Below are 17,583 nucleotides of genomic sequence, written 5' to 3' on the forward strand. Positions count from 1 at the left end.
ATTGAATCCCCCGAGCTGACAAAGTGAAAATCTGTCATTCTGCCCCTGAACGAGGCAGTTAACCCACCGTTCCTAGGCCGTCATTGAAGATAAGAATGTGTTCTTAACTGACTTGCCTAGTTAAATAAAGATTAAATAAAGGTTTAAAAAAATATTTAAAAAAATAAAAATCGGCCAAATCGGTGTCCAAAAATACCGATTTCCGATTGTTATGAAAACTTGAAATCGGCCCTAATTAAATGGGCCATTCCGATTAATCGGTCGACCTCTACTCCTCACTGAGGGGAGTAGAATGCGCCAACCATGACGTATTACAACCCTAAATACACAATTGTGGTGCTCAATCACAATTTCAAACCACAGCTATTGTTACCCAAAAACTTACTGGAAATGAATTCTTACCTGAGCCAATTGTTCGATCCAGGATCGGGTAAAATTAGTAAAATACAGAGACTGTAAACAATCTGGCCTTCTTTTATATGCTTGTCCTAAACTAGCAAAAGAGAGCTAATGATAAAACACCATGCACCCATTGGTCATGCACCCTGATGTTTTGGGCTCCCGAGTGGCGCAGTGGTCTAAGAGGCTTTACTGCAGTACGTGGTTCAAATCCAAGCAGCATCACATTCGGCCATAGGGTGGCTCACAATTGGCCCAGCGTTGCCCGGGTTTGGCCGTCATTGTAAATATGAATTTGTTCTTAACGGACTTGCCTAGTTAAAAAAAAAAAAAATGTTAGAGACTTTTAGAAGGTCAAATTAATGCCTATGAGAAATCAAACATAATTTCACATCAATGATGAGGTTTGGGACAATTCAAAAAACGTCAAAGTATCGGCAAGTCAAGCATTACTCCTGACAACAGAGTTGTGAGTGGTGAGGTGTCTATATAGTAATAGTATAATGATGTTTATGAAAGTGAGTGTAGCCAGCAGCCCCTGCTCCAGGTTGACAGCAGACTGGAGTGAGAGGAGTGGGGAATAGCTTCTCTCTCTCTGTGTGTTTCAGAGTGCTGAGGCAGCATACCTGGCAGAATGTCGGCATATCAAAGGGCCAAGCTACTCTTTGAAACCCATCATGCTTCACCCCTGTGGTTGCTGCTTAAAGAGCCAGCGTGCTTAACGGTTTCAGTATGTTTGGCACAGACCACCGGCCCCAGTTGTAGGGGGCTCAGGAAATCCTACATGAAAGAAACAGCACTCAAAGTCGAAATCAAGATAATTTATCTCATCAACGATGTTACACCGCTTTTTAAGATCCCTACGCCAAATTTACGGTTGCGGGTAATGGGGTGGAAAAAAAATTGGGGTTTGTGTTGGTGCGGAAAGTAACAGAGAGAAAGTGATGGATGGCACGTTCTTAACAGGAGAACCTTCTGACAAAGGGATCCTTTTTACCTGAGCTGTCCTGTGACGAGGTGAAAGATCTCATCAAAATCTCTGTTATGAAGTATTAACAGCAGAGCTCCTAAGTGGCAACATACTTTAGTGCACTCAAGAACCGTATTTTATGAGTTTACCTCAGAGGATTTCCAGTTAAAAAGTAGAATAATAGTCCTCACATGAACTGGGATCAAAAAGGAGAAAGTACTGTAGATAAGATAAAAGTACTTAAAGTTTAAATGTCACATGCACAAGTACAAGTGAGTGTGCATAAACAAAATACAAGGGTCAACTCAGTCTGTGTAGCTATTTGGTTAGCTATTAGCAGTCTTGGGAATAGAAGCTGTTCAGGAGCTTGTTGGTGTCAGACTTGATGCACCGGTACCGCTTGCTGTGGGGAAGCAGAGAGAACAGTCTATGGCTTGGGTGGCTGGAGTCTAACAATTTTCCGGGCCATCCTTTTGCACCACCTGATATAGAGGTCCTGGAAGGCAGGAAGTTCGGCCCCAGTGATGGACTAGGCTGTCCGCATCACCCTCTGTAGCGCCATGCGATCAAGGGCGGTGCTGTTGCCATACCAAGCAGTGTTGCAGCCAGTCAAGATGCTCTCAAAAGGTGCAGCTGTAGAACTTTGAGGATTTGAGGGCCCATGCCAAACATTTAACCTCCCGAGGGGGAATAGGCGCAACTGTGGAACTTGTTAACAACTGTCCACGTGTGTGTGGACCATTTTAAGTCTTTAGTGATTTGGACACTGAAGCTCTCGACCCGCTCCACTGCAGCCCAGTCGATGTGGATTGGGGCATGAACGCTGAGCTGTAGTCAATGAACAGCATTCTCACTAGGCATTCCTCTTATCTAGGTGGGTGAGGGCAGTGTGGAATGCAATTCAGATTGCGTCGTCTATGGATCTGTTAGGGCGGTATGCAAATTGGAGTGGGTCTAGGATGGAATTGATGTGTGCCATAGCAAACCTTTCAAAGCACTTCATGATTACAGATGTTAGTGCTACAGGACGGTAGTCATTGTGGCATGAAGCCTTAGAGTTCTTGGGAACAGGAATGATGTATGTAGAGATGAAAAGTTGAAAAATATTGTGAATATGCTGTTCTGCGCATGCTCTGAGAACGCACCCTGGAATACCGTCCGGCCCAGCGAGTGTTGATCTGATTACATTTACATTTAAGTCATTTAGCAGACGCTCTTATCCAGAGCGACTTACAAATTGGTGCATTCACCTTAAAATATCCAGTGGAACAGCCACTTTACTTAAAGAACTTAGTCACTTCGGCATCAGAGAGCGAGATCACCCAGTTCACTGGGTCAGTGAGGGCCCTCACGCACGTCACGGTGTTGTTGAAGCCTGTATTAAATGCATCGAGTTTGTCTGGTAGAGAGGAAACGTTAGGCAGATCATGACTTGGTCTTCCTTTGTAATCTGTGATGGACTGTAGATCCTGCCACATGCGGCGGGGGCGGCAGAGCTGGTAATATGATTCCACCTTATTCCTATATTGTCCTTTTGCTCGTTTGATGACCGTGCGGAGGTCGTAGTGGGACTTCTTGTACTTGTCCTCAGCTGTAACCTCAAGGTTGTATTTGATAGCTGTGTGTGCGGTAGCCCTGTCCTTTAGTTTAGCGCAAACCTCTGTGTTAACCTTCACTGTGGTTAAGCATCCTTCACTCATGCTGCCAAACATACCCTCGTAAAACTGACCATCCTACCAATCCTCGACGATGTCATTTACAAAATAGCCCCCAACACTCTACTCAACAAATTGGATGCAGTCTATCACAGTGCCATCTGTTTTGTCACCAAAGCCCCATATACTACCCACCACTGTGACCTGTACGCTCTCGTTGGCTGGCCCTTGCTTCATACTCGTCGCCAAACCCACTGGCTTCAGGTCATCTACAAGTCTCTGATAGGCCCCGCCTTCTCAGCTCACTGGTCACCATAGCAGCACCCACCCGTAGCACGCGCTCCAGCAGGTATATCCTCTAGTCACCCCCAAAGCCAATTCCTCCTTTGGCCACCTTTCCTTCCAGTCCTCTGCTGCCAATGACCGGAATGAATTGCAAAAATCACTCAAGCTGGAGACTTTTACCTCCCTCACTAGCTTTAATCACCAGCTGTCTGAACAGCTCACTGCACCTGTACATAGCCCATCTGTAAATAGCCCATCCAACTACCTCATCACCATACTGTATTTATTTATTTATCTTGCTCCTTTGCACCCCTGTAACTCTACTTGCACATTAATCTTCTGCACATCAATCACTCTAGTGTCTATTTGGTATATTGTAATTACTTGGCCACCATGACCTATTTATTGCCTTACCTCCCTTGCACACACTGTATATAGATTTTCTTCAACTGTATTATTGACTGTATGTTTTGTTTATTCCATGTGTAACTTTGTGTTGTTATATGTGTCGAACTGCTTTGCTTTATTCTTGGCCAGGTCGCAGTTGTAAATGAGAACTTGTTCTCAACTTGCCTACCTGGCTAAATAAAAGGTGAAATAAAAATTACAAATAAAAAAACTGTGGGGACAACGTCGCAGATGTATTTCCTAATGAAGCCAGTGACAGAGGTGGTTAACTCGATGTTATTGGCGGAGTGTCTGAACATATTTCAATTAGCACTAGCAAAGCAGTCCTGTAGCATAAACTCTGATTCTGATGACCATTTCTCAACCGGGAAGAGTCACCGGTACTTCCTGTTTGAGCTTCCGCTTGTAAACCGGAAGCAGGAGTACAGAGTCATGATCTGATTTGCCAAATGGGGACGAGGGAGGGCCTTGTATGCTTGCTTGTGGGTAGAGTAACAGTGGTCTGGGACTTTATGGCGACGGAGACGTGTTGATGGAAGTTTGACATCATGTGGTGGCAGGTAGCCTTGTGGTTAGAGCATTGGGCCAGTAACTGAAAGGTTGCTAGATCGAATCCCCGAGCTGACAAGGTAAAAATCTGTCGTTCTGCTCCTGAACAAGTCAGTTAACCCACTGTTCCTAGGCCGTCATTTTAAATAAGAATTTGTTGTTAACTGACTTGCCTGGTTAAATAAAGGTAAAATAAAAAAAAGTTTCTCAATGATGTGGAATTAAAAATCGCCGGCAACAAGAAAAGCAGCCTCTGGGTGCAAGTTTTCCTGCTTGTTTATAGCCTCGTACAGTGCCAACTTGTTATTTTTCGTATCCTGAGTGTAATGTATACAACAGTTGCAATAACAGCTGAAAACTCCCTCAGGATGTAGAAGGGTCAGCATTTGACCATCAGGTATTCCAAGACGGGTGAACAATGGGTCGAGACTTCCACTGTGCTCGAGTTAACACACCATTTGTTTTTGATGAAGAGGCAAAACCCTTCCCTTCAATTTCCCTGACTCTACTGTTCTGTCCGCTCTGTGAATGGAGAATCTATCGAATTGGATAGCCATGGGTAGTATCTTGTCTAAAGCCATGTTTCAGAAAAGCTGTGAATATTGCAGTTACGAGAGTCCCATTGGTAGCAAATCCGCAAACAGAGGTCAACCATTTAATTATAGGATGGCATTGGCCAATAGAATAAAGGGAAGAGGTGGCTGGTTTTCCCCTCACCTTAATCTCGCCTGGACTCCCCCATTCTTGTCTCTAACGCCGGCATTTCCTCTTGGTTACCCCGAAAATTGGGTCAGTTACAAAAAGAGCCCAGGGCAGATGAGTCGAAGTTGAAGCCAGAATTGAGGCAAGTAACTGCAGATCTGATGTTCAAAAGTTTGTCTGTTATAAGAAATGATAGCAGATAGATTTTGTGGAAATTAAGTAAAAATAAACGCTAAAAGATTACAAAATAGAAAAGTTGGGTTGGAGCTTGCAAAATGGCTGCCATACAGTACGGCGCCATCTTCTGTTTTGGACTTACAATAGAAAGGAGGATAATCCATCAAGGTCATAACAATTAGGCTACATTTAAAATGTGAAATGTAAAAGTTAACGTCTGTCTCCCTCCATACAACTACTCTTTGAGATGATACATTCTATTAAACGTATCTTCCTCCATTTGTGGAAATAAAAACATTTTAAAAAGGGAAAAGGCCAGACATTCCAGGAATTCCCACACAGTTCCATACATAAGGAAGGGCTGGACTGGAAAAACAGAGAACGGGAGATCAGGGCCAAACTGTCTGAGACATTGTCACTCACATATCACTGTAAAAATAGAGAGAGCAACCATGTATGCTTAAACCTTGCTCGCCCACCTCTTCCAGAAGCAGCATCCAGCAGAGGTTGAACCCCCCCCTTAACTCACATGACTCAGTCTGGCACACATATTCACAGTGTCCATGTGCTCACTTCTCTTTTCCCCTATCCCTCTCTGCAGTGGCCCATGTGAGGGAGAGAGCATGGTTGCAGAGAAGAGAGTTGGAGCAGACTGGCTATGTGGCAGGCTTACTGTTGACTCTGCCCCCACTTATCCAATGCAATGTATTAGGCTGCCAGCATGCTTCACACACTCCAGGCAGCTATCAGCAAACTCCACAGCTAGCCTCACAAAGCACAATTAAAACGCTTCAAAATAAGCATTTTGTTAGTCAAAGGCCTACATTGAAATACCCCATTAAGCCCAAAACTCAGTCTTCAATTTAAAGATTCTTCAGAGACCATTAAACCTGGCTTGAGGTTTTATTGACTGTGACCAAATAGGCTACCACAAACTAAAGCACCTATAAAATTGTCCAATGTTGATTATACAGAAAATCCTCAAAATGTTAATTTGCCCCGATGTGAATGAGGCTCTTAGCATAGTCCCACTAAAAGCCTCTCATGAGATTGAGCACAGCTCGTGTGAACCTCTCACCGGCAAGCTTTAGAAGGGAGACCAAGAGAAAGGCATCCGCATTAAGGATAGACCTTTGAAATGCACACTTGGAGAGTCCTCTCCAAAATGACGAATGGGATCCAAGCCGCCTCTGTAAAAACAGGTGGCACGTGGGGTTAAAAAGAAATGTGCTAGACCTGTGCATTATATTCATGGCAGTGATGCATTTAATCAAAATGACTGTTCAAGCCACTGATCAGAGATGTTCCAAGTCCCGGAGGGGTTGCAACATCCATCACTATAAGGGCTTAAACTGGTAGAGAAAAGGAGAGCACACCATTTCTAATGCTCCAAAAGTTGGTAATACAAGTTACCTTAGACCATCAGAGCGACTATGTAGTATAGTGGATGCAGCACAGACTAGACCACAGGAGGAGGTCTGTAAAAACAGTTCTGATTATGCTTTATGAAGCCTCCACTGCCTCAGCGCCACACTCAACCTGCTGCTCTGAATGACTGTATACAACTGCCCAGCATCTCAGACTCCAGTCTCTCTGAGGAGAGGAATTGCTGTTTACTTTGGCAGTGAACCTCGTTGAGATTGCAACGCACCATTCCCTCTCCACAGCCTTTGGGGAGGGCAAATACCACTGGTGAAGCACAATGGTAATATTTTGCCCAAAGCAACACGAGAGGTCTTATAAGGGAACTGAGGTGTAGTGCATGACAAATGGACAAATGGATGGTATACTGGTGACAATCGAGGGGAAATCAAGGGGTATTGCAGACAGTCACCCCACCTTTCTTGATTCAAGACTGCATTTAATCCCACATAATTTCTCATTGTACAACCAATGTAGTATCAGTGGTACTGTATATAATTAATCATCTCATTCCAAACAGACCCTTGACTCCATCTCATAAACAGTCGTTATCAGTACATGAACAGAGTAGCGCAATGAACCAATGGACATAAATGATGGTCAAGGGAATTTCCTGCACGTGGGTCAGTATAAATGCATTACGTTGTTGCATGTGAGCATCGTGCAACTCTTAAGTAAGGTGTCTGTTGGGGTGTATATGTTTGACTCACCCAGTAGTGCTGTGGATGGGCCCTGTGTCAGAGTGGACAGCCCTGACAGGCCGCTGGGTCACAGCTCCAGTCCCATGACCATGCCGCACTGCTGGGGTCAGGGTGATGGCCCCTCTGCTCAGCACCCTGTTAGTCAGGTTCAGGTTGGTCAACTGCAGGGGCAAGAGAAAACACAACGACAATGCATCAGAAACGCAACTGTGTTCATCATTGGCACGCTAACTGCTAAATCGTGAGAATTTATGGTGAAAAATGTCTGCAATCATCTCTGCAGAGAAAAATGGTTAACCCTGAACTGTCAATACATGGTCTTATTGAGGAAGCAAGCAAATAGTGATATTAAACAAGTATAATCTGCTTGAGTTACTTGTCTTCCCACTATGGTACTGCAGACACCAGGGCTTTCGATTTCTTCTTATTGGACTGGCGGCCGCCCTGTGTGCTGCAGCAGCAGTCTCATTTCTCTCCCTCCCCAGCTGTGTGAAATGTACACAGTGCATCTCGGAGCTAGTCTCCAGTCTCCCCTCCGCAGCCAGGTGGTTCCCCCTCCCCGTAACTCCCCACCTCCCTGAGGGACTCTCATTACTCACCAGCCAAATCAGTTTACCACCATAACAGCACAATTAGCAGTGAGGTGCTACAGTATCCCTCCCCATTACTACAGTACATGCTACAGCATCATCTGACTGCATGGGGCTGCTGCACTCTCCCTACATACTGTACGGTCTATATTGCCCTGGGAGTTTGGTTGGAAATGTGCAGAACCAAACAGAGAGGCTCATTAAAATCAGTGGACTGGGGGGAAAAAGACAGGAGAAAATCACAAATTAAAATGTAGAATCTGTTTCCTGATGAGTTCAGTTAAGAGTGAGTGGCGGGTGGCGCAGTGGTCTAGGGCACTGCATCGCAGCGCTAGCTGTGCCACCAGAGACTCTGGGTTCGCGCCCAGGCTCTGTCGCAGCCGGCCGCGACCGGGAGGTCCGTGGGACGACGCACAATTGGCCTAGCGTCGTCCGGGTTAGGGAGGGTTTGGCCGGTATGGATATCCTTGTCTCATCGGGCACCAGCAACTCCTGTGGCGGTGCGGCTTGGTTAAGAAGCAGTGCGGCTTGGTTGGGTTGTGTTTCGGAGGACGCATGGCTTTCGACCTTCGTCTCTCCCGAGCCCGTACGGGAGTTGTAGCGATGAGACAAGATAGTAATTACTAACAATTGGATACCACAAAATTGGGGAGAAAAGGGGGTAACATTTAAAAAAAAAAAAAAATATTAAAAAAATTAAAAAGAGTGACAGTTGATATTAAAAAAATATATATTCTCATGCATGATTATTTGATTCTGCAAAGCGGGAAAACGTACTTTTGTTTACAGTTCTTTTTAGAAATGACAGCCCAGCTAACAAATGTTCCCACAATTTTAGAGAACGGTCCCTTAACTCTACGGACCCCCCCCTCCCGGATCCGGGATCATCCTCATAAAAAAAGCTGACTAGCATAGCCTAGCCTAGCGCCACAGGGATATCATATAATATAATTTCATGAAATCACAAGTCCAATACAGCAAATGAAAGATAAACATCTTGTGAATCCAGCCATCATTTCCAAATTTTTTAAATGTTTTACAGCGAAAACACAATATATATTTATATTAGCTCACCACAATAGCCAAACACACAACGCCATTTTTTCACCGCTAACATAGCTTTCGCAAAACCCACAAATAGAGATAAAATGAATCACTAACCTTTGAACAACTTCATCAGATGACAGTCTTATAACATCATGTTATACAATACATTTATGTTTTGTTCGAAAATGTGCATATTTATAGCTACAAATCCTGGTTTTACATTGTGAATACGTCGCCATAATGCACCAAATTGTCCGGAGAAATTTTGGACAGTCACGTAATCTAACCAAAAAACTCATCATAAACTTTACTAAAAAATACATGTTGTACAGCAAATGAAAGATACACTGGTTCTTAATGCAACCGCTGTGTTAGATTTAAAAATAAAAAAAACTTTAGTACAGAATGCAATATTGTGAGACAGCGCCCACCAATTCTCCGCCTTGTTGGAGCCAACATATACCACAAAAATACAAAATAACATCATAAATATTCTCTTACCTTTGATGATCTTCCATCAGAATGTAGTGCAAGGAGTCCTAGTTCCATAATAAATCGTTGTTTTGTTTTAGAATGTCCATTTCTCTGTCGAATTAGCAACTTTGGCTATCATTGTGGAGCGCACATGTCCAAGAACTCGTGGCGCATGGAACGAAAAATTCCAAAATTCACAATAAACGTTGAATAAACTGGTCAAACTCGGTTGAAAATCCATCTTTCTGATGTTTTTCTCATATGTATCCAATAAAGTCCGAGCCGGAGCATTTCGTCGTGTATACCTAACGCATTTCAGAAGACAATGTGGGGTTCCCTGGTGCGCAGCTGAATACTGCCAATAGGGCAGACCTGTCACTCCAAAAGCTCTCATTCGGTCTCACATCAAGCTAGACACCCCATTCAACATTCAACATTCTACTGCCTGTTGACATCTAGTGGAAGGCGTATGAAGTGCATACAGATCCATAAATATAAGGCAATTGAATAGGCAAGCCCTGACACAGAGCCCCACTTTCAGAATTTTCACTTCCTGTTCGGAAGTTTGCTGCCAAATGAGTTCTGTTTTACTCACAGATATAATGCAAACAGTTTTAGAAACTTCAGAGTGTTTTCTATCCAATAGTAATAATAATATGCATATTGTATGATCTAGAACAGAGTACGAGGCCGTTTAATTTGGGCACGATTTTTCCCCAAAGTGAAAACAGCGCCCCCTATTTCCAAGAGGTTATTAATAAGACATTAGCAGTGGTGCAAAAAGTACTCAATTGTCATACTTGAGTTAAAGTAAAAAGACACCTTAATAGAAAATGACTCAAGTAAAAGTGAAAGTCACCCAGTAAAATACTACTTGAGTAAAAGTATTTGGTTTTAAATATACTTAAGTATCAAAAGTAAATTGAATTGCTAAAATGTACTAATTTAAAATTAGTAATTTAAAATTCCTTATATTAAGCAAACCAGACCGCACAATTTTCTTGTTTTTAAAATGTACGGATAACCAGGGCCACACTCCAACACTCCGACATAATTTTAAAATAAAGCATTTGTGTTTAGTGAGTCCGCCAGATCAGAGACAGTAGAGATGACCAAGGATGTTCTCTTGACAAGTGTGTGAATTGGACCATGTTCCTGTCAAAATGCAGTACTTTTGGGTGTCAGGGAAAATGTATTGAGTAAAAAGTACATTATTTTCTTTAGGAATGTAGTGAAGTAAAAGTTCCATAAATATCAATAGTAAAGTTAAGTACAGATACCCCAAAAAACAAATTAAGTAGTACTTTAAAGTATTTTTACTTAAGTCCTTTACAACACTGCTCATTAGGCCATTAATTATTGTGTTCATAGGCATGTTCCCGTAAATGTTCCCATGATGTGCAAGGAATGTTTCCAAGAGACCATTCCCTTAATTAAGCAATACGGCACAAGAGGCAGTGTTGCATCATGAATGCAGTCACAGGTAAATGGCATTGTTCGGCCCGACGCGATAGCAGAGGCCAATAAAGCACGGCTTGGAACGCTGCTCATCCAATCAGCATCCAGGATCCAAACAACCAGTTTAAAATGTCAAATAAAACTTACCCAGAATGGGGTTACCATGTTCTCAGAACTTAAGATATTAATGTTCTAGACATGTTTCCTCCCACCCCAAAAATGGTACCATTCATAGCTCTTTGTCCAGTTTTCTGAGGGTTATTCCATCATCGTCCCACAAAACATACACAGAACATGGTTGTCATGTTCTCAGAACAAAATATATGAATATTTTAGACATGTTTCATGGGAACGTTACAAAAACATTTATGTGCCTGACTATGTATACAGTAATTGTTATTCAACATGTCTTCACTTGTAATTTGAACTCACAACCTCTTGGTTCATGGTACAGCGATATTTAAAAAAAATATTGTTTTTGTCTGTGCTACAGTAGACCATATCGGTCCACTAATACAGGACAAGTAAAGACCCATTGCTTTTGTGAGAAAACAATTTTTTTAAATTATAGAGGGGTTCAGCAGCAACTCAGCACCCCTACTTCCTGCGGCTATGCCAATAGAACACAGAAGGTTATATTTAATGGAAGCCTCTCTAATGCAAATTCGGTTGAATGTGGTGTACCGCAGGGCAGCCAGCTTGGACCATTATTGTTTTCTGTGTTTAATAATGACCTTAAACTGACCTTGAATAAATCCTGTGTGTGCATGTATACTGACAACTCAACAGTATAAACGTTGGCTGCAACAGTAAAATAAATAACTGACACCCTTAACATAGAATTCCAGTCAGTTTTAGAATGGGTAACCGTCCATGATAAGGCGTTGCTCTGCTTTCTTGATATCTCAGTCAACCAGACATGTCCTACAGGCCCTAGTTTTGTTGCACCTGGACTACTGTCCAGTTGTGTGGTCAGGTGCGGCAAAAAAAAAAAAAAAACATAGGCAAATTGCAGTTGGTCCAAAACAGAGCAGCACATATTGCACTTAGAGTTACATGGAGGGCGAATGTCAATGAAATTCGTGTCAATCTCTCCTGCCTCAAAATTGAGGATCGATTGACTGCATCACTATTGTTTTTTGTGTGGTGTGTAGAAGGTACCCAACGGTCTGTTTCACACAAGACATGCAAACAGATGTCTCTTCACAGTCCCTAGGTCCAGAACAGAGGCTGGGAAACACACAGTATTAAATAGAGCTATATAAATGGAACTATTTGCCACCCCATGTAACTCAAGCTAGCAATAAAAACAGAGTCAAAAATCTGATAAAAAGAACACCTTACTCTGGGACTGTGGAGAGACAGACATTTTTATGCATTTTGTATGTGATACGTGCTTGGGATACGACTGTGATATATGGTTGTCTCAGCTTGGCTATCTTAAGATGAATCCCCTCTGTGGGTCGCTCTGGATGGGAGCGTCTGCTGAATGGCTAAATCGTAATGTAAATGTAGTGCTATGTATATTTATGTATATTATGCATTTTATTTGTTGTGTCGTTTCCTGTTTGGACCCCAGGATGAGTAGCTGCTGCCTCGGCAGAAGTTAATTGGGAATCCTAATAAATACTAAATACTGGCCCAATAAGAATATGCCCCAGAGACACCCCTTATTGGGACAGTGGTTAGGCCATTTGTTATTGGTGCTGGTGGCCTGGGTTCAAGACACGCTAGAGGAGTCACCCTACGGTCACATTCTTAGCACTATACACTCACTGGATAGTTTATTAGGTACACCACCCCGTTCACAAAAATGGATACTATACTCTCACATGTTTAGCAATATACACTAGTATTCAGACCCCTTCCTTTTCCCACATTTTGTTACATTACAGCCTCATTCTAAAATGTTCCTCATCAATCTACACACAATATCCCATAATGATCAAAAATACATAAGTATTCAGACCGTTTGCTATGAGACTTGAAATTGAACTCAGGTGCATCCTGTTTGGAGTCCACCTGTGGTAAATTCAATTCATTGGACAGAATTTGGAAAGGCACACACCTGACTATATAAAGGTCCAACAGTTGACAGTGCATGTCAGAGCAAAAACCAAGCCATGAGGTCGAAAGAATTGTCCGTAGAGCTTCAAATCAAAAGAATTAGGCGTCACACGCTTACTTACAGGTCCTTTTCCAACAATGCAGAATTAAAGATTAATTTAAAAAAAATAGTGATAGTGAATAATGAATAAAAACATGGCTATACAGTGCATTCGGAAAGTATTCAGACCCCTTGACGTTTTCCACATTTTGTTACGTTACAACCTTACTCTAAATTAAATAAATGTTTTTCCTCATCAATACACACACACACACACAAAGTGAAAACAGGTTGAGAAATGTTGGCACATTTACTACAAATAAAAAACAAATACCTTATTTACATAAGTATTCAGACCCTTTGCTATGAGACTCTAATTTGAGCTCAGGTGCATCCTATTTCCATTGATCATCCTTGATTGGAGTCCACCTGTGGTAAATTCAATTGATTGGACATGATTTGGAAAGGCACACACACCAGTCTATATAAAAAGGTCCCACAGTTGACAGTGCATGTCAGAGCAAAAATCAAGCCATGAGGTCAAAGGAATCGTCTGTAAAGCTCCAAGACAGGATTGTGTCGAGGCACAGATCTGGGAAGGGTACCAAAAAATGTCTGCAGCATTGAAGGTCCCCACGAACACACACTCCATCCTACATAAATGGAAGAAGTTTGGAACCACCAAGACTCTTCCTCGAGCTGGCCGCCAAGCCAAACTGAGAATCGGTGGAGAAGAGCCTTGGTCAGGGAGGTGACCAAGAACCCGATGGTCACTGACAGAGCTCTAGAGTTAAAAGAACCTTCCAGAAGAACAACCATCTCTGCAGCACTCCACCAATCCGGCCTTTATGGTAGAGTGGCCAGACGGACGCCACTCCTCAGTAAAAATGCACATGACAGCCTGCTTGGAGTTTGCCAAAAGGCACCTAAAAGGACTCTCGGACTATGAGAAACAAGATTCTCTGGTCTGATGAAACCTAAATGGAACTCTGGCACCATCCTGCTGTGGGGCTGTTTTTCAGCAGCAGGGACTGGTAGACTAGTCAGGATCGAGGGAAGGATGAACGGAGCAAATTACAGAGAGACCCTTGATGAAAACCTGCTCCAGAGTGCTCAGGACCTCAGACTGGGGTGAAGTTTCACCTTCCAACAGAACAACGACCCGAAGCACACAGCCAAGACAACGCAGGAGTGGCTTCGGGACAAGTTTCTGAATGTCTTTGAGTGGCCCAGCCAGAGCCTGGACTTGAACGTCTCAGGAGAGACCTGAAAATAGCTGTGCAGCAATGCACCCCATCCAACCTGACAGAGCTTGAGAGGATTTGCAGAGAAGAATGGGAGAAACTCCCCAAATACAGGTGTGCCAAGCTTGTAGCGTCATACCCAAGAAGACTTGAGGCTGTAATTGCTGCCAAAGGTGCTTCAACAAAGCACTGAGCAAAGGGTCTGAATACTTATGTAAATGTGATATTTCCGGGGGGGTTTTTATACATTTGCTAAAACTTGCTTTGTCATTATGGGGTATCGTGTGTAGATTGAGGATAGCTGAGCATCTGAGAACTCTCTATCTAGAATTCTACTGAAACCCGTCTTCCAATGAGAAACTCATTTTAATTAGATCAGATAGGTGTGTTGTAACTGTTGCCAAATGATGACATTAGCATATATTGCAAGAATGTGAGTAGGGTGACTCCCCTAGCGGGTTTCGAACCCAGACCAACATCACCAATGACAAACACCCTAACCAGTGTCCCAATAAGGGATATCTCTAGGGCATGTGCTTATTGGGACAGTATAGTTAAGCCCTGTCCAGAACAAACCCTAACCCCTTCTTCCCTAGGCATTTGTGTAGATCTGAAACAACTTGATAGCTGTAAGCAAAAGGGTGAATACACTTTGAAGTAAATCTCAGCTCGAACATTAATGTTGTATATTCTGAGAACATTGTAACCATGTCCTAGATAATATTAAACAGAACTTAAGGGAATGTCCTCTCAAATTTAACACCAGAATACGCTAAAAAAAAGGTTCTCAGAAGGTTTTTGCTAACATAATAGAATGTTCCCCTAACTAAAGGAACTGGAAACTCAAACATTAGGGGAACATTACAAAAAGAAGGTTCTCTCTCCCTAGAATTGTTAGCTGGGAGGGCTGTTTATTTTCTCTGCGTTTTAAAAGCCAAGTTCTGGGCAGGTGAACGAATTGTTTGGCTAGTAGTCATGCCAGAGAAAGGGAAATGTCAAACATTCCTAAACGACAGGTGTTTAAATTAATGCAAGAGCTGACAGAACACAGCCAGGTCGGGGAGCTTTTCAGGGCCCAATACAGAGTTTATTTTCATTCCTCAAGGATTTGGAAGGAATCTATAATACACTGTCAACAGAGCTCAATGGTGAAGGTTCTTCAACCATGCTGACCTAGAAGTGCTGGGATGCCAGTTATCTTCAGTAAATCCATAATTACATTTGAATGTAAGTTTGAATCCATGAAATCGGAAATTCCAACATTTCACAATCAACCGTGAGTAACTTACAGTTCCCCAAAAGGAACTCCCCATGTTGTTCATCAGGACTAAGGTGTTTCTCAATTCCAGGCTACCTTCATATGTACATTCCTATCATTACTGCATCCAACTAGGATTACACTTGACGTGTATCTGCTGCTGCTCTCCTGGGTGGGACTGGGAGAGGGAGGAAATTACTTTAATTTACAATTCAGTTTTGGGTGGATATGTTTGATATACCCGAAACATAAGAGATATGACATTAATATTATCACGTTTCACCACAATGGAAGTAAAGAACACACGTCTCCAAACCAAATTGTAATTACTTAAATACTATATCATGTTGAATCATGTCGGGGTGTACATGGACCTGTCTAAAACAGAATGTTATGAAAGTGTAATCATGTTTCACGCCCTCAAGGTACAAGTTACATAGAGGGAGGACTGACAATCCAGCACATATTTATTTGATTACACATGATAAGAAATACTTACATTTACCCCATTCAAAATTATTACATTGTGAAACTAGTTAAGGTTATTGCCAAAAGATGAGGCCTGGCATGTGAAAAGGAGTAATTGCTGAATCTTCAAAGTTCAATCAGTGGAACAAACCAGCAACCTTTCAGTTACTGGCCCAACCTCTTAACCATTAGGCTACCACCCTGCCCACACTAACACCACTATGACAAAGGGTGGGAGGAACATGGTGTTGCTTCTCTATACAGAACACTATATTATAAGTGATTTAATGACTTCTAATCTGAGTTGAGAGAAAGGCCAAGTATATTCAGACCCTTTAAGTGCAAACCATTAAACTATTTTGCACTGCAAAATAAGCTTTTGCCATTACCAGGATTAACTATGCATGAGAATTACAGAAAACATCTTTCAGAGGAATAGAATACTGTACAGAGAAGAGGAAGCCATAAAACTGCAGTCTGTGTGGTCTAGTGCCATCACAAAAAACTCCCAGGGAGGGAGAGCGAGAGAGAGAGAGGGAGGGAGCGAGGTAGAGTGGGAGGCTTGTGGGCTTACCCACTGAGAACGACAAACCCTCAGGGAAGAGAGGAAACAGAGAGGTGGTGGAGGAAGCAAAGCCCCACATTCTTCCATTTATAAGCATCAATTACCACAAAAAAGTGACTGCCTGTTAAATATCAACAGAAAGCACTCCCTGTGGTGCATCTGATAATGAGACCTCACACAGAGCCTCAGCTCACCGCCCCACTGCTCAGATCAGCCAGCTCCAGCCCACAGGCTGTAGGCTCCAGGAACCCTCTCTGCCTGCTGGATGAGCGAGCAGCACTGAGCTCTGAGCCATCACTCCCCATGGGGTCACAGAGAGGTTTACACACTAACAACACAGCGGAATATTAAAACACGCACAGTAAGACCACTGTGCAAGACAGATCACTTTACAGTACAGTGTATCATACAATTGTAGTAGTTCTGTTTCCTGACGTGATCACTCTACCTGTGCATCAGATGACTGTATCTAGTTGTTGAGCAGGAAAGAAGGTAGAGGGGTTGGATCGGGTGACAGGAGACTCACGTGTTGTGTTAGGAGACTGATGTGGCTGGAGCTATTGTACTGGCGGGCAGCCTGCTTCTCTGCCAGTTTCTGCAGGGCTGAGACTATGGCTTGTTGGTTGGACTGTGCCTGAGCAGGCAGTGAGTCCAGGTCCTTAAAGACCCCATTTGGATCTGGTCTGGGCCGGCTGGAGGCAGTCCTTCTGATTGCTGAAGCAAAGAGAAACATGAAATGAATGACGGGGTGTAGGGGTCCAGAGGTACTGCAGGGGGTCCATGGAAAAACATATATATTAAAAAAAAATGTGGATTCTGCATTACATACCTACAGTAGAAAAGAGGAGGATATCTTCTTTCCAATGATGTCAACTTTATTTCTCAACTCCTAATAATGAGCAAATTATACTCATATCTAACATAGGCTTTTAAAAAGCACCCGCGAATAGGCTACCAGTGCGGCAAGTTGCCGCTGGTAACCTTTCTTGACTTAGTCATACATTTTTGTCATACATATATATTTTACCCTTATTTCATATTATTGTATAATCAGCTACTCATAGTGAAAATGTGTTTGGGTTACTTTTCTAGCTAATAGGCTAT

General features: G+C 42.7%; 1 protein-coding gene across 1 annotated transcript in view; it reads right to left on the reverse strand.

Annotated features, from left to right (window-relative positions):
* ttll5 (tubulin tyrosine ligase-like family, member 5) overlaps window positions 1-17,583 on the reverse strand; it is a 93,138-nt gene that overhangs the window by 31,200 nt on the left and 44,355 nt on the right. Inside the window, exons 28-29 of the mRNA XM_039009071.1 lie at window positions 17,006-17,193; window positions 7,278-7,429 (exon numbers count right to left, since the gene is read on the reverse strand). Coding sequence (XP_038864999.1) covers window positions 7,278-7,429; window positions 17,006-17,193 — 340 coding nt within the window. The remainder of the gene's footprint in view (window positions 1-7,277; window positions 7,430-17,005; window positions 17,194-17,583) is intronic.

This window comes from Salvelinus namaycush, chromosome 15, assembly GCF_016432855.1.
Source record: "Salvelinus namaycush isolate Seneca chromosome 15, SaNama_1.0, whole genome shotgun sequence".
Lineage (NCBI taxonomy): Eukaryota > Metazoa > Chordata > Actinopteri > Salmoniformes > Salmonidae > Salvelinus > Salvelinus namaycush.